Below are 18,065 nucleotides of genomic sequence, written 5' to 3'. Positions count from 1 at the left end.
ATGGGTCACGGATAAAGTTCCTGGGACAGAATTCCACCAGCATTCCACAGCATAACTTACCCTTATCTGTAAAACATAAAATACTTATATGTTAGTCTTACTCTGTTAAGTGATTCGGGTTTGGTTTATACTCTGTTTCAGGATTTGTAACAAGGTGGGAGAGTTACTCTTTTGCATCTTGAAAAATGTCTGATTTTTTCTGATTTGTAATGACACTTTGTCTGATCTTATAAACGATTGAAGAACATTAATATATCTGAGATATTGCAATAGTGTTGTACATTATACAATATACAAATAACCCACACATAGGAAAGAGGAGCTTAGGATGACATTTCAGTCTGACTTGTGACTATTATATATTTACAAAGTCACACTAAGACAAAAGAGAGAGGAAGCCAGTGTATATTTGTAGGTGAGCTGGACAGGGATGGGACCAAGAGAGGAAGAAAAAGTAGTAGTGATAGTGGTAGGGCTGGTAGTGGTAGTAGATAGTAGAGAGAGTAGTTATAGTGGGACAAGAGACAGAAAGGGTAGTGATGGGTTAATGCTAAAGCAACTAAGATGCATATTCTTTCTAAGTACTGTACATATTATTTTCCTTGCAGGTTCTGAGGAATTAATACACCATGAAAGTTGCCAGTTCAAAGGTGCCTGCCCGAGTTGTGTACATGAAAAAGGTATGCTATATAAAGTACATGTACATATTTTTAAGCAATGTGCAGTGCTGTCTTAACTGTGCTATTTTTGAAACTAAAATATAATACAGTATAAATGGCATGGCAAAGAGTTTGGAGTTTGTAAGAAATAATAAAATAGGAGTTTGAAGTTTGAAATAGTTGAAAGACATTATTTGGGAATGCTGGTGATCTCACTAACTTTCACAGGTTGATTGGTCAGGATGAAATTGATATTTTCCTACTGGCAAAAAGTTCTCCAGTAAATTATTTTGTTGGCTAACTGCCTAACATCAGTGATTTTTAAACTAACTTCATCAGATACCTTTGGTGTTCCATTCTGTATGAATCTTGATAAGGCATTTAATAAGATCAACACAAGTAGGTGTGCCTATGAAGTCATCCTGCACAGGAAGAAAGCCACCCAAGTCCACCCAGCCTGACTAACCATCAGATGCCAAAGGCCTAGAGCTTTCATTCAACTCTACCGCCCTGTGGTGGTTTTGCATCTGTTATCACTCGGTTGTAATTATTACATACTGTATTTTGTAGACTACGTAATAGTTCTTTATGATGAGTAAGAGTGCCTGGTCATTACTCACCTGTATAAATTAATTCCTAAGGATTATAAGGAAAACTTACCATCTAATTTTACTGTTATTTTCCTATTTGGAAGTGTCATAAAATAACCTTAATGCAAAATTTTATTACAATTTGAACTATAGTTTTGGAGATAGAAATTATTTTCCATTGTAATTGTTCATAATGCTATCCTCATAACATATTTTCTCATAAAATTAATATGCAAATGGTAAAGCACAGTTTATATTTCTGTATTTTTTAACCACACCAGCCATCTTCCAACAAGGTAGGGTGACCAAAAAGAAAAAAAGAAATATTGAACATCATTATTCAATAGCTGTCTTGCCAGAAGTATGCAGACATCAAAATTAAAATGACCCCACCTAGAGTGTAGGCACTGTATTTCCCACTCCAGGGACCTGAATGCCCAAACCACCTCAACAACCCATCCTTTACCCTCTGAAGAATACATTTCACTACCCTGCACCATGTATCTAAAAGTAACCAGGAGAAAATAACATTTATCTTTGCAAGTGATTCCTAAATTATTATCTATGCAAATAATTCATAAATTACCAGTCGTTGTAGTGTGAATAATATGCAGAGAATTTGTAGCTTGAAGATTAGAAGTCAGCTTGGGATTGCTAAAAGTATTATCCAGAGGGCTGAAGAAGGATGGAACAAATTAGAATGAATGACTTGGAAAGCATATGAATCTATTCTGGAGGGGGGGGGGGGTTAGAGGGAAGAGGGATAAATGTTAGGGAAAGGTTAGAGGGAAGGGATAAACAAGGTTTTGTGTGTGAGAGGCTTAGATATCCAGGAAACATGTGTGAGTGTGTTAGATAGGAGTGAGTGGAGGCAAGTGGTTTCTTTAACTTGATGTGCTGTTGGAGTGTTAGTGAAGTAATATTTATGAGGGATTCAGGGAAACCAGTTAGCCAGACTTGAGTCTTGGAGATGGAAAGTACAGTGCCCACACTTTGAAGGAGGTGTGGGGATATTTTCAGTTGTGAATTGCAGTATCAATACCCCTCTGGCAAGATAGTGATGGAGAGAGTGATGGTGAAAGTGTTTCTTTTTTTGGGCCACTCTGCCTCAGTGGGAAATAGCTGGTGTGTTAAAAATAAAAATCACATTTTTGAGACAATTGTGAACCCCTTTAAGGGATGCTATGTAAATCCCTGAAATGAGTACACTGATGAAGGGCAAAGATAAACAGTTAGGTTACTTAAAGTATAATTTACTGTACTTTTGAGATGTTTTAGTTAATGTCTACTAATTTATATTGTTGTAATAGGGTCTACGAAAGAAGAAAAACATGAAACAGAAAATGCTTGAAAATGGTTGTAAAAGCATCGCTTCCCCACAAAACAAAATAAATAAGAAAAACAAATCTGTCACACTAAAGAAAAATTTCAAGAAGAAAACCAGACCCACAGAGGCAACTAAATCATACAAAAATAATGAATCAGGTGGAATAAAAACCACAGAGGAGGGCACTCAAAGTTTATCGAAAATAACAGAAAATACCTCCCATGAGGAAGTTGTCAAGTTTAAAAGACTGGTAAAAGACATTGCTCCACACACAAATGGAATACAGAACTTGGAAGCAAAAGACATTGCTCCACACACAAATGGAATACAGAACTTGGAAGCTAAAGTAAACAACAATGAATTAATCAAGAAAAGAAAGCAGTTTTCAGATGTGCCTGTAAAATTATTGCCAAAGAGAAAGAAGACAAACAAGAAAATTATTTCCACTGCTGCTGACACAAAAGCTGACAAACAAGAGGAAATGAGTGTTTCATTTTCTGATGAATACAGAGGGGAGGAAATTCAGACCTGTAAGTGGGAGTTTTATTATTTGTTCATATGTAATTTTCACATTAATTTAACTTCCTTAACCCTTTGACTGTCGCGGCCGTATATATACGTCTTACGAGGTACCGTGTTTGACGTATATATACTCATAAATTCTAGCAACTTCAAATCAAGCAGGAGAAAGCTGGTAGGCCCACATGTGAGAGAATGGGTCTGTGTGGTCAGTGTGCACCATATAAAAAAAATCCTGGAGCACGCAGTGCATAATGAGAAAAAAAAACTCCGACCGTTTTTTTTTTTTAATTAAAATGCCAGCTTTGTGGTCTATTTTCGTATAGTATTTATGGTTGTATTCTCGTTTTCTTGGTCTCATTTGATAGAATGGAAAACATATTATAGAAATAGCGGTGATTTTGATTGATTTTACTATAAAAAGAACCTGGAAATGGAGCTCAAAGTAGTGGAAATGTTTGATTTTTGCCAATGTTCAAAAGTAAACAAATGATGTCATTGTCCAATAAATGTCCAACTAGCCATTCTAATATGCAGTCATGAATGGGTTGATGTTATTTATACAATTATTACAGTATTGCAGTAGTCTGCATAATAGGAAGTCTTCTATTTTTTGTTTGAATGAAAATTCAAAATAGAAAGGAAGAGTAATATCAGAGGGGCCTGGAGACATGACTGACGAACAAAGAAAATGTTATTTTAGAGCCAGGAATGTCTGCATTGTTCATTCTGGACCTTATTTTGAAATTGTCATATTTTTTAATTTTCGTGAAATTGGCCAAATTGCAAATTTCTGACCACATTATTGGGTAGTTGAAATCAGTAAATGGGCAGTTTCTTGTACTCAATCGATAGAAAAAATGGAGTTCTAAAGAAATAGCTATGAGTTTGGTCGACTGGAACAACGGAATTAGCCGAAAATAGGGCTCAAAGTGGGCGAAATCGCCGATTTGTAAATATCGCCGAGGTCGCTAACTTCGCGAGAGCATAATTCCGTCAGTTTTCCATCAAATTTCGTTTTTTTGGTGTCATTACAATCGGGAAAAGATTCTCTATCATTTCATAAGTTTTTTTTTTTTTTTTTTTAAATTTTGAAATTTTGCGACACCAGGAGACACCTCAGGATTGGGGGTTGTGACAGTCAAGGGGTTAAATTATAAAAAATACGAGTACGTAATAGGAGTTTTTAAGTGTCACTCGCTCGGTTACTTGAAGCATTAAAAACAAATTTTAAGATTTTCATCTCAAATCTATGTAAGAAAGATTGCCAATAGAAATATTCATTTAAATATTCAATATCTTTTTTTCATTATTTGTTTAAGGAATAGCCTGTTTTCCATAACTCTTTTTATGATAAGTAAGTTTTCCAGTTGTAATTAAGAAATGTAACATGAGATAATTAAACAAATTAATATCTTGTGTGTTCTTGGTTCTTGTTAAGTAGTCTCATAGTTTTATTGATCATATTTTTCATTTACAGTGTCTGGAGAGGAAATTGGTGCTGTTGATACTAAAGACAGTCGTGAAGAAGGGCAAAAGGCTCTTCTGCATATAATCAACCCATACTCAGAAGAGGAATTCATGAGGTATTTGCTGTGAAGCTTGTGACTAACTGATAGTTCATAGCCTTATCAGTATGTTTATCTTTTCCTAACAGATGCAAAATTGTCCCTTTTCAATCTTTCCTGAACTGATTTTATCCAGCTTTCTTCCTGTTTGGAATAATAGATATAAAATGTAATTTTCTCTCATGTCTTTTATTTTAGGTTGAAATTAATCTCTTCAGTTAATTTTTGGTGTTACCTTTTCTTATATATGCATTCAAAGAGAATTTTAACTAAAATTCCGGGATGCCAAAAGGTTTTTAGAGTGCTGTGAGGATTTGAAAGATTTGATGTCATATAAAATATTCTAATAGATAAATGTGGTCTGTATGATCTTTAGTATTTTTCATAAATATACTGTAATATTTTTTAAATAGTAAACAGATTTTTTTTTTAACAAACTGGCCAAATTGGCCATCTCCCACTGAGGTAGGGTGGCTTGTCAAAGAGGAAAACACTTTCAACATCATTTATTCAATCACTGTCTCGCCAAAAGTGTGCTGAAATCACAGTTCATTTGACTTTACAAACTGTAACATTCCTACCTCTCTTTGAGACTGCAGGCGCTGTACTTCCCACCTCCAAGACTCGAATCTGGCTAGCTGGTTTCCCTGAATCCCTTCATAAATGCCTCCTTGCTCACACTCCAACAGCATGTCAAATCATAAAACCACTTGCCTCCACTTCTATACTCACACAAGCCTGTTGGATGTCTAAGCCCCTAGCACTCAACCATCCTATACTCCCTCCAACCTTTCCTAGGATGACCCCCACCCTTCCTTCCCTCCACCCAGATTTATATATCCTCCTATTCATTGTATATTTCTCCATCCTTTTTAAATGTCCAAAACAACTCCTGAGCCTTCTTAATAATACTTTTGACAACTCCACACTATCTCCCAATCTCCGAACTTGGAATTCTTTACATAATATTCACACCACACATTACCCTCAAACACATCTCCACTGCCTCCAACCTCCTCGTTGCAATATTTAAAAACCCATGCTTCACACCCATACAACAGTGTTGGTACCACTATACTCTGGTGCATTTCCTTTTTTTGCTTTCATGGATAAAGTTCTTTGTATCACAATACTAGATATCTAAGCTACATAGTTAGGCAACTTAGTATGTAATTTTGTAAATGGTATGCATTTAAATTATAATATCATTAAAATTTTGTCGATATGAATTTGCAGGTCAGGAGTGGAAGAAGAGAATAATAAAGGATGGGTTTTTAACCACAGTAGGATTCTTCACTGTGAAGAATCTAAATTTTAGAAACTCATTTAATGTAATGTATGAACAGTTCAACATTTAGTCATCGGGTGTTTGTACTGCATACAGTACTGTACATTACTTTTAACCGAGAAATGAGAATTTAAAATATGCTGCTGTGGGCATACTGGAAAAAAAATCATTCTAAGGGAATTATTGTTGTGAGTTTTGGAATGCTTACAAGATAAAATGTTTAAAATAATATATTAGCTCTTTTTATTTTCAAAGATTATGTCATTGTATACAAATACATAACAAATACAAAAAATCAACATTTTACAGAAACTACTGGGAGAAGAAGCCACTGCTCATTAAGCGTAATGATGCACACTACTATAAGAGTTTATTCACCACATTTATTTTTGACAAGATTCTACATCAGGTGAGTTTAGCGAAGACGTAAGATAAGGTGTTGATCTGACAGTGAAATCTAAATGTAGGAAGGAAATCAAACTTAGTATAAGAAATTAGAAGATGAATTAAAAAGTTCTTAATATGTTGTAAAAGTCCCAATAATATATGCACTGTGTGCATTGTCTTATTTGAAAGGAGTATTATTACTGTACATTATACAGGTGTATATAGTAGCATTGACCATAGGGGATCTGCACATGCCAATAGTTATATAACCCTTTTACTGTTTGCAGTTTATGTACTATCATTGAAAATTTTAAGCTGAGTAGATAGTGTTGTAGGGCTATGAATGAAAATCTTGGAAGAAGAAAAAATTAAATCTTTTTAAGATACTCCTTTGGGGAAACCTAGCGACAAATACATTCATCTCAATTCACCTTGGTATATAATATTGCCAGGCTATATGCTATTCTAGTACAGTATATTTTAATGCAGTAATAATAATACAGATATTTTTCATAACTGACAATTTATCATTTTCAGTATAGATTCCTTTAACCCTTTCAGGGTCCAAGGCCCAAATCTGGAGTCACGCACCAGTGTCCAAGAATTTTCAAAAAAAAAAATTTGTTATTTTTTCTCATGAAATCGTAGAGAATCTTTTTGTGAAGGTAATAAAACAAAAAGTACGAAATTTGGTGGAAAATTGACGAAATTATGCTCTCGCGAATTTTGATGTGTCAGCGACATTTACGAATCGGCGATTTTGCCGACTTTGACTCCCATTTTAGGCCAATTACATTATTCCAATCAACCAAATTCTTAGCTATTTCACTAGTATTACTTCTATTCTATCGATTGAGCACAAGAAATCGCCAAGTCAACTGTTTCAACTACAAAATAAAGTGATCGGAAATTGTTAATTTGGCCAATTTAACACAAAGTTCAGAATATTCCAATTTCAAAATAGGGTCCAGAATAAACAATGTAGGCACTAAACTAACGTTTCCTCTGTTCATTAGTTATGTTTTGAGGCTTTACAAATAAATTCCATTTTGATTTTTTATTCACATAATGAATTTTTATTCACACCAAAAAATAGAAGATTTACTGTTATGCAATACTGTAATAATTGTATAAATATCATCACCATATTTGTGAATGTATATTAGACCCACCAGCTGACGTGTATTAGACGTGTGAGGTCGTTTGTTTACTCTTGAATATCGGCAAAAATTTAACATTTCCGCTACTTTGAGCTCAGTTTCAAGCCATTTCCAGTGCTAAAACCAATCAAAATCATCTCTATTTCTGTAATATGTCTTCCATTCTATCAAATGAGACCAAGAAATCGCAAATACAACTATAAAAAACATACGAAAAAACACTGCAAAGTTGCTGTTTTAATCGAAAAATCATGATTTAAGTTTTTTTCTCTCATTATACACAGTGTGCTGCAGGATCTGTTTTATGTGGTGCACACATACCACATAGATGTATTCTCTCATATCTAGGCCCAAATGTACCACTCACAGTTTATCAGAGTGAGCTGAGCTCATGGCGTAGATCTACGGTTTGGACCCTGAACGTAAAGCCGTAGATCTACGGGACGGACCCTGAAAGGGTTAAGGAATTGTGGCACTGCATACATAAACATGAAAATTATTAACCAAAAGTATAAATAAACTACTGTTACTTTGACAGAATATGGTACTCTACACCAAGAACTTAGATATTACATCTTACAGCAATGGAAAGAGAGAAACCCATAATCCTATTGGACAGGCCCTAGCACCTGTTGTGTGGGACTACTATAACAATGGGTGCAGTATACGGATGCTGAATCCTCAGACTTTCCACCGTCCAGTGTGGAAGCTACTTGCTACATTGCAAGAACATTTCATGTCCTTCTGTGGTGCCAATGTGTAAGTTAGACTTATACAACATTGCACTAAAAAATGCTTCAAATCGGTTTTAACATTCATTGTATGCCCTGATGGGTATATTTAATATGAAAATGCCTATAATTGATTTTGAAAGTTTTATTCTCAAAGTAATTTGTGAGGCTAAACCTAATTTTTGACTGCCTGGTCAGTCATCTGGTTACAGCCAGTGTGACAGAAATACGTGATTTTAGTAATCTGAAATTTACTTGTTAATTTGTTTATTTTTTATTTGTTTTATAACCACTCTAATGACTTACAGCCATCCATAATTAAAGTTGTTAGTTTTTTTTTTTTTTTTTTTTTAATTGTTTCTTGTGTAATAATTCCCATGTTATTTTTTCTTGAAAGCTATCTTACGCCCCCTAATACCCAAGGGTTTGCACCTCATTGGGATGATATTGAGGCTTTCATTCTACAACTTGAAGGAAAGAAGCAATGGAAAGTGTACAGTCCAAGGTATGGATATTCTCTTAATACAGTTTATCAGGATCATATCCATTTGTTCTAACATCTTTGGTTTAATTCTCTAAATACATATGGTATCCTTGTGGGTTTAGTGCTTAGTTTTGATTATAATAAGAATAATAATAATAAAGGTGGGCTAGTGCAAAGATGAGTAGTGGGGGGGTTGAAGAGGGTTGGAATAGTTTTAAAAATGCAGTATTAGAATGTGGGGCAGAAGTTTGTGGTTACAGGAGGGTGTGGGCAGGAGGAAAGAGGAGTGATTGGTGGAATGATGAAGTAAAGGGTGTGATAAAAGAGAAAAAGGTAGCTTATGAGAGGTTTTTACAAAGCAGAAGTGTTATAAGAAGAGCAGAGTATATGGAGAGTAAAAGAAAGGTAAAGAGAGTGGTGAGAGAGTGCAACAGGAGAGCAGATGATAGAGTGGGAGAGGCACTGTCAAGAAATTTTAATGAAAATAAGAAAAAATTTTGGAGTGAGTTAAACAAGTTAAGGAAGCCTAGGGAAAGTATGGATTTGTCAGTTAAAAACAGAGTAGGGAAGTTAGTAGATGGGGAGATGGAGGTATTAGGTAGATGGCAAGAATATTTTGAGGAACTTTTAAATGTTAAGGAAGACAGAGAGGCAGTAATTTCATGCACTGGTCAGGGAGGTATACCACCTTTTAGGAGTGAAGAAGAGCAGAATGTAAGTGTGGGGGAGGTACGTGAGGCATTATGTAGAATGAAAGGGGGTAAAGCAGCTGGAACTGATGGGATCATGACAGAAATGTTAAAAGCAGGAGGGGATATAGTGTTGGAGTGGTTGGTACTTTTGTTTAATAAATGTATGAAAGAGGGGAAGGTACCTAGGGATTGGCAGAGAGCATGTATAGTCCCTTTATATAAAGGGAAAGGGGACAAAAGAGACTGCAAAAATTATAGAGGAATAAGTTTACTGAGTATACCAGGAAAAGTGTACGGTAGGGTTATAATTGAAAGAATTAGAGGTAAGACAGAATGTAGGATTGCGGATGAGCAAGGAGGTTTTAGAGTGGGTAGGGGATGTGTAGATCAGGTGTTTACATTGAAGCATATATGTGAACAGTATTTAGATAAAGATAGGGAAGTTTTTATTGCATTTATGGATTTAGAAAAGGCATATGATAGTGGATAGAGGAGCAATGTGGCAGATGTTGCAAGTATATGGAATAGGTGGTAAGTTATTAAATGCTGTAAAGAGTTTTTATGAGGATAGTGAGGCTCAGGTTAGGGTGTGTAGAAGAGAGGGAGAATACTTCCCGGTAAAAGTAGGTCTTAGACAGGGATGTGTAATGTCACCATGGTTGTTTAATATAATTATAGATGGGGTTGTAAAGGAAGTAAATGCTAGGGTGTTCGGGAGAGGGGTGGGATTAAATTATGGGGAATCAAATTCAAAATGGGAATTGACACAGTTACTTTTTGCTGATGATACTGTGCTTATGGGAGATTCTAAAGAAAAATTGCAAAGGTTAGTGGATGAGTTTGGGAATGTGTGTAAAGGTAGAAAGTTGAAAGTGAACATAGAAAAGAGTAAGGTGATGAGGGTATCAAATGATTTAGATAAAGAAAAATTGCATATCAAATTGGGGAGGAGGAGTATGGAAGAAGTGAATGTTTTCAGATACTTGGGAGTTGACGTGTCGGCGGATGGATTTATGAAGGATGAGGTTAATCATAGAATTGATGAGGGAAAAAAGGTGAGTGGTGCGTTGAGGTATATGTGGAGTCAAAAAACGTTATCTATGGAGGCAAAGAAGGGAATGTATGAAAGTATAGTAGTACCAACACTCTTATATGGGTGTGAAGCTTGGGTGGTAAATGCAGCAGCGAGGAGACGGTTGGAGGCAGTGGAGATGTCCTGTTTAAGGGCAATGTGTGGTGTAAATATTACGCAGAAAATTTGGAGTGTGGAAATTAGGAAAAGGTGTGGAGTTAATAAAAGTATTAGTCAGTGGGCAGAAGAGGGGTTGTTGAGGTGGTTTGGTCATTTAGAGAGAATGGATCAAAGTAGAATGACATGGAAAGCATATAAATCTATAGGGGAAGGAAGGCGGGGTAGGGGTCGTCCTCGAAAGGGTTGGAGAGAGGGGGTAAAGGAGGTTTTGTGGGCAAGGGGCTTGGACTTCCAGCAAGCGTGCGTGAGCGTGTTAGATAGAAGTGAATGGAGACGAATGGTACTTGGGACCTGATGATCTGTTGGAGTGTGAGCAGGGTAATATTTAGTGAAGGGATTCAGGGAAACCGGTTATTTTCATATAGTTGGACTTGAGTCCTGGAAATGGGAAGTACAATGCCTGCACTTTAAAGGAGGGGTTTGGGATATTGGCAGTTTGGATGGATATGTTGTGTATCTTTATATGTGTATGCTTCTAAACTGTTGAATTCTGAGCACCTCTGCAAAAACAGTGATAATGTGTGAGTGTGGTGAAAGTGTTGAATGATGATGAAAGTATTTTCTTTTTGGGGATTTTCTTTCTTTTTTGGGTCACCCTGCCTCGGTGGGAGACGGCCGACTTGTTGGAAAAAAAAAAATAATATCTATGGTGTAAATGGTAGTTTTGTCTGTCAGATGAAGTGGGAAAATTTCTCGATGCTAGTCTGTCACGTGATAACCCACTCAGCGATGCTTGACACTTGAGTGTTATGAATGTCCATCTCTTTTAATGAAATTGCCAAGCAAATTTAACTATCCACCATATGAGGCACACAGAGAAATTAAAAAATTTACCAAAGCTACTGGCCTGATTTTGTTGGAAATTCCACATTCTATACAAAATTTTATATCAATATGAGGAATTTTTTCTTCAATATCATCATTGTTTAAAGTGTCTAGCATTTGTTCATGATTATTAAGACAAAAGTATTACATTCTTGTCATTGAAGGTGAAAAACTGAATGAGACACTAAAATAAACAAATATATCTACATGTGTTACATATTTTAACATTAGTGAAAGAAAAAATACATCTAATGCTAGTCATGATTATTTGTTTTATTCATTTATTCTTATATACATTTTTTTAGGTCAGAAAATGAGGAGCTACCTGTGAATTCCAGTGATAATCTCTCCCAGGATGAAATTGGGAAACCTATTTTAGATATAGTTTTAAATGCAGGAGATCTGTTGTACTTCCCGAGAGGTTACATTCACCAAGGTTGTGCAGTAGATAACACCCATTCTCTCCATATTACCATCTCCACTTACCAGAAGAACACTTGGGGGCATTTGCTTGAAACAGTAAGTCCTTTTCTGCTACTGTTTTTAATAGTGGTGGTGGGAGGACATACCTGTTGTTTATAATTTTTTGTATTTTTTTTTTTAATCTATTCTTACATAGGCTCATTTATCTCATTGTTTCCTTGTACCTTTTTCCTTTAATTCTAAGTCTTCTTTTATCATTTGTTCATACTTGCCAAGGTAATTCTTGTTAATTTCAGTCATATTTCCTTTATGCTTTTCTTGGCAATTTACTCATGTGTATATTGATCAAACAATGTCAGTCAAATTTTATTTCCAAGAATTACAGGATGTTGCTGCAGCTCTATGATTACATCTTTTGTACATTATAAGTGTTTTGGGCAAAGCATTTTGGGCAGATTATAACTAGTACAGTACTGTAATGAAGAACTACTTACTATTAGTACTGCACAAGTATTTGGATAATGATTATAACAAGTAATTTAAGTTTTGTGTGACGTTTCAGCGTGAATAATTTCTGTATGTTTGAATTGTTTGGAAAAGAATATCTGTGTAACTGTTACCTTAAGAAAGGAAGTTCAGACAAAGTTGTTATTATTATTTGGGGATTTTCTTTCTTTTTTGGGTCACCCTGCCTCGGTGGGAGACGGCCGACTTGTTTAAAAAAAAAAAAAAAAAAAAACAAAAATTTAAGAGAAAGCATTCAAGCCATAGAAGGTCATACAGTATATACAAATTGTAAAAGTGCATGCTGTATATACAAATTTTAATAAATCAATCATTTGACAGCTTTTACCTCAAGCTCTCAATACAGCCATGAGTGAAGACATAGAATTCAGGCGAGGTCTTCCCTGTGATTACTTGGACTATATGGGAATTGTCAACATGGATAAGGATTCTCCGAGTCGGAAAGCATTTATTCAGAAGGTGTGTGTGTGTGTATAAGGATAGTTATAATGGTTTATTGAGTACGATATGTGCACTTGGCTATCATTATTGTGGAGACTTACACTGTCTCCAAAAAATTCACCTCAAACTTGTATTTCATGTTTTCCACTCTCAAGAATCATTCTCTTTATTGGATTGATAAAGTCAATTGGTGGAACATCTCCATAAAAACAATACCAAAGTTGCACAAGTCTTATTCATCTACTTGTCAGTTTTGTATACCACTAACATATAATTAGAGTTTATTAAGTTTTATACGTAGGTTCATTGTAAAAGGTTTTTAACCAAGTAGTGCCAAATTTGAATTAAATAAAATTTGTTACAATGGCTACTTCTGTATTTCTGCCCAACTAAATTTTCATGGTAAGATCAGCATTACATGAGCTTTGCAAGTATAGCATAGATCACATATCAATCACAGCATAGATCACATATCAATCACTTATGTTCGTCAAGCAAGATTTCACACCATTGTCAAAGTAACAAATGTGTTTAAGTACTGATAATTAATTTGGCAACTTCTGAGTTGTATGACCCATATGGGCTTAGTATTTCCCCATGAATTTAATAAAAATTGAGGATTACACAACTGATGTCTAGTCTAAAACTTGAATGAAAAGATTTTATAGTGTTTTACAATAACTAACTTCACATAGATGAATTGTAAATTAAGAGACAAGGCATAAAGGTATTCATGATATCGAAATGTTGCTTAATATCTTGGTTTACCAAAGATTATTTGGTAATTGAAACCTAGTAATTTTATTTACTGGACAGCAATGGACTTAATTTTTTATTCAGAAAGTAAACATTTTGCATTATTTTGGGTACTATGATTAATTCCAGGTTTTGCTGCTGAACATGAATGCATGGATTTTTTTTTTACTAAGGGAAAGTTATAGAGGGTTTGTGTATAGAAGACTGTAACTGCCTGCTGTAATGAAACTGATTTAAGGTGTGTGTATGCTTTGACAATCAGTGCCCACAATAATGCTATTACTGTTGGTACAGAAATAGTTTATATACTAAATTTAAGATGGACTCAAATTTCTTATTTTTCAGTTGGGAGAATTGGTAGGACGTCTGATGAATTTTGCTCCCGTTGACGCTGCTGTGGACCAAAGAGGTGCCAGTTTAATGCATGATTCTCTGCCGCCTTTCCTTAAAAAAAGTTAGTTTACCGAAAGGGTGTAAACTTTAGTAATTAACACGAGCCTTTTTCTCTATTGATACCCATTTCTCTGCTGTAAGAAAAGTAAATGCGAGGGTCTTGGCAAGAGGCGTGGAGTTAAAAGATAAAAAATCACACATAAAGTGAGAGTTGTCACAGTTGCTCTTTGCTGATGACACTGCTCTTGGAAGATTCTGAAGAGAAGTTGCAGAGGTTGGTGGATGAATTTGGTAAGGTATGTACAAGAAGAAAAATAAAAGTGAATACAGGAAAGAGTAAGGTTATGAGGACAACAAAAAGATAAAGGGAAAGGGGACAAAAGAGATTGTAAAAATTATAGAGGAATAAGTTTACTGAGTATACCAGGAAAAGTATACGGTAGGGTTATAATTGAAAGAATTGGAGGTAAGACAGAATGTAGGATTGCAGATGAGCAGGGAGGCTTCAGAGTGGGTAGGGGATGTGTAGATCAAGTGTTTACGTTGAAGCATATATGTGAACAGTATTTAGATGAAGGTAGGGAAGTTTTTATTGCATTTATGGATTTAGAAAAGGCATATGATAGAGTGGATAGAGGAGCAATGTGGCAGATGTTACAAGTATATGGAATAGGTGGTAAGTTACTAAATGCTGTAAAGAGCTTTTATGAGGATAGTGAGGCTCAGGTTAGGATATCAATGAACTCCAGGACGATTTGAACAAATTAATGTCTTGGTCTGAGAAATGGCAGATGAAGTTTAATGTGGATAAGTGTAAGGTACTTGCCCTTGGTAATGAAAACAACCCTCGAAGCTATAATCTAGGTGAAGTAGAGCTTGGTCATACAGAATGTGAAAAAGACTTGGGAGTCATGGTAAGCAGAAATCTAAAGCCAAGACAGCAGTGCCTCAGTGTGCGCAACAAGGCCAACAGATTACTTGGATTTATCTCAAGAAGTATAAGTAACAGAAGTCCAAAAGTTATTTTACAGCTCTATACATCACTAGTGAGGCCTCATTTAGATTATGCTGCTCAGTTTTGGTCCCCTTACTACAGGATGGACATAGACTCATTAGAGAACATACAGAGAAGAATGACTAAAATGATTTACTGTGTAAGGAACCTCCCGTATGAAGATAGACTTAAAGCCTTAAATCTCCACTCTCTGGAGAGGCGTAGAATGAGGGGAGATATCATTGAAGTGTATAAGTGGATGACGGGCATAAACAAGGGAGACATTAATAAAGTACTGAGGGTGTCGAACCAGGTAAGAACCAGGAATAATGGATTTAAGTTGGATAAATTTAGATTTAGAAAGGACATAGGTAAGTACTGGTTTTCTAACAGAGTTGTAGATGCGTGGAACAGTCTTCCCAGTGGGGTGATAGAGGCTAGGACCTTGGGTAGCTTTAAGAAGAGACTGGACAAATATATGAGCGGGAGGGGCTGGGTTTGATTGGTGTTGGGGGGTGCGGGAGTTGTTTCTTGAGTAGCTTTAGGTAGATGTCGTTTTGATAAGGACCTGCCTCGTATGGGCCAGTAGGCCTTCTGCAGTGTTCCTACATTCTTATGTTCTTATGTTCTTAAAAGTAGGTCTTAGACAGGGATGTGTAATGTCACCATGGTTGTTTAATATATTTATAGATGGGGTTGTAAAAGAAGTAAATGCTAGGGTGTTCGGGAGAGGGGTGGGATTAAATTATGGGGAATCAAATTCAAAATGGGAATTGACACAGTTACCTTTTGCTGATGATACTGTGCTAATGGGAGATTCTAAAGAAAAATTGCAAAGGTTAGTGGATGAGTTTGAGAATGTGTGTAAAGGTAGAAAGTTGAAAGTGAACATAGAAAAGAGTAAGGTGATGAGGGTATCAAATGATTTAGATAAAGAAAAACTAGATATCAAATTGGGGAGGAGGAGTATGGAAGAAGTGAATGTTTTCAGATACTTGGGAGTTGACGTGTCGGCGGATGGATTTATGAAGGATGAGGTTAATCATAGAATTGATGAGGGAAAAAAGGTGAGTGGTGCGTTGAGGTATATGTGGAGTCAAAAAACGCTATCTATGGAGGCAAAGAAGGGAATGTATGAAAGTATAGTAGTACCAACACTCTTATATGGATGTGAAGCTTGGGTGGTAAATGCAACAGCGAGGAGACGGTTGGAGGCAGTGGAGATGTCCTGTCTAAGGGCAATGTGTGGTGTAAATATTATGCAGAAAATTCAGAGTGTGGAAATTAAGAGAAGGTGTGGAGTTAATAAAAGCATTAGTCAGAGGGCAGAAGAGGGGTTGTTGAGGTGGTTTGGTCATTTAGAGAGAATGGATCAAAGTAGAATGACATGGAAAGCATATAGATCTATAGGGGAAGGAAGGAGGGGTAGGGGTCGTCCTCGAAAGGGTTGGAAAGAGGGGGTAAAGGAGGTTTTGTGGGCGAGGGGCTTGGACTTCCAGCAAGCGTGCATGAGCGTGTTAGATAGGAGTGAATGGAGACGAATGATACTTGGGACCTGACGATCTGTTGGAGTGTGAGCAGGGTAATATTTAGTGAAGGGATTCAGGGAAACCGGTTATTTTCATATAGTCGGACTTGAGTCCTGGAAATGGGAAGTACAATGCCTGCACTTTAAAGGAGGGGTTTGGGATATTGGCAGTTTGGAGGGATATGTTGTGTATCTTTATACGTATATGCTTCTAAACTGTTGTATTCTGAGCACCTCTGCAAAAGCAGTGATAATGTGTGAGTGTGGTGAAAGTGTTGAATGATGATGAAAGTATTTTCTTTTTGGGGATTTTCTTTCTTTTTTGGGTCACCCTGCCTCGGTGGGAGACGGCCGACTTGTTGAAAAAAAAAAAAAAAAGATTAGGTGATGAAAGATTAGATATCAGATTGGAGGGAGAAAGTACGGAGGAGGTGAATGTATTCAGATACAGTGGACCCTCGCCTAACGATATTAATCCGTTCCTGAGAGCTCAACGTTAGGCGAAATTATCGTTAGCCGAATTAATTTTCCCCATAAGAAATAATGGAAATCAAATTAATCCGTTCCTGACACCCCAAAGTATGAAAAAAAAAATTTTTACCACATGAAATATTAATTTTAATACACACAAACTGAAGAAGACATGTACAATTACATGACACTTACCTTTATTGAAGATCTGGTGATGATTGATGGGATGGGAGGAGGGGAGAGTGTGGAGGGTGTTAATGTTTAGAAGGGGAATCCCCTTCCATTACGACTTGAGATGTCAAGTCATTTTCCGGGGTTACTTCCCTTCTTTTAATGCCACTAGGACCAGCTTGAGAGTCACTGGACCTCTGTTGCACAACATGTCTGTCCATAGAGGCCTGTACCTCCCATTCCTTTATGACATTCCTAAAGTGTTTCACAACATTGTCAGTGTAATAGTCACCAGCACAGCTTGCAATAGCTGTGTGAGGGTGATTTTTCATCAAAAAAGGTTTGCACTTTAAGCCACATTGCACACATTTCCTTATTAATCTTTGAAGTAGGCAACTTCCTCAATTTCTCTATCCCCTCCTCTGGAGCAGTTTCCTCAGGTCTTGCCTCTTGCTGTTGAAGATGATCTTGCAGCTCATCAGTGGTTAGTTCATCATTGTCCTCCTCCACCAACTCTTCCACATCCTCCCCACTAACCTCCAACCCCAAGGACTTCCCCAATGCCACAATTGATTCCACAACTGGCATAGGCTTCTCAGGGTTAGCCTCAAATCCTTCAAAATCCCTTTTGTCTACACATTCTGGCCACAGTTTCTTCCAAGCAGAGTTCAAGGTCCTCTTAGTCACTTCCTCCCAAGCCTTACCTATAATGTTTACACAATTGAGGATGCTAAAGTGATCTCTCCAAAACTCTCTTAGAGTCAATTGAGTTTCTGTGGTCACTACAAAGCACCTTTCAAACATAGCTTTTGTGTAGAGCTTTTTTGAAGTTTGTAATGACCTGCTGGTCCATGGGCTGCAGGAGAGGAGTGGTATTAGGA

General features: G+C 36.4%; 1 protein-coding gene across 3 annotated transcripts in view; it reads left to right on the top strand.

The window, feature by feature from the left end:
• NO66 (Bifunctional lysine-specific demethylase and histidyl-hydroxylase NO66) overlaps positions 1 to 18,065 on the top strand; it is a 29,953-nt gene that overhangs the window by 975 nt on the left and 10,913 nt on the right. For all 3 annotated transcript variants that reach the window (XM_070082221.1, XM_053773849.2, XM_053773850.2), the window contains exons 2-10: positions 609 to 680; positions 2,560 to 3,106; positions 4,576 to 4,681; positions 6,261 to 6,360; positions 8,037 to 8,257; positions 8,627 to 8,734; positions 11,788 to 12,001; positions 12,752 to 12,889; positions 13,973 to 14,081. In XM_070082221.1, the coding sequence (XP_069938322.1) occupies positions 630 to 680; positions 2,560 to 3,106; positions 4,576 to 4,681; positions 6,261 to 6,360; positions 8,037 to 8,257; positions 8,627 to 8,734; positions 11,788 to 12,001; positions 12,752 to 12,889; positions 13,973 to 14,081 (1,594 nt within the window). In that variant the 5' untranslated portion in view covers positions 609 to 629. The remainder of the gene's footprint in view (positions 1 to 608; positions 681 to 2,559; positions 3,107 to 4,575; positions 4,682 to 6,260; positions 6,361 to 8,036; positions 8,258 to 8,626; positions 8,735 to 11,787; positions 12,002 to 12,751; positions 12,890 to 13,972; positions 14,082 to 18,065) is intronic.

The sequence above is a fragment of the Cherax quadricarinatus genome, chromosome 7 (genome assembly GCF_038502225.1).
Source record: "Cherax quadricarinatus isolate ZL_2023a chromosome 7, ASM3850222v1, whole genome shotgun sequence".
Taxonomy (NCBI): Eukaryota; Metazoa; Arthropoda; class Malacostraca; order Decapoda; family Parastacidae; genus Cherax; species Cherax quadricarinatus.
The sequence above is the reverse complement of the archived record's forward strand: the minus strand, read 5'-3'. Positions and strand labels throughout refer to the sequence as shown.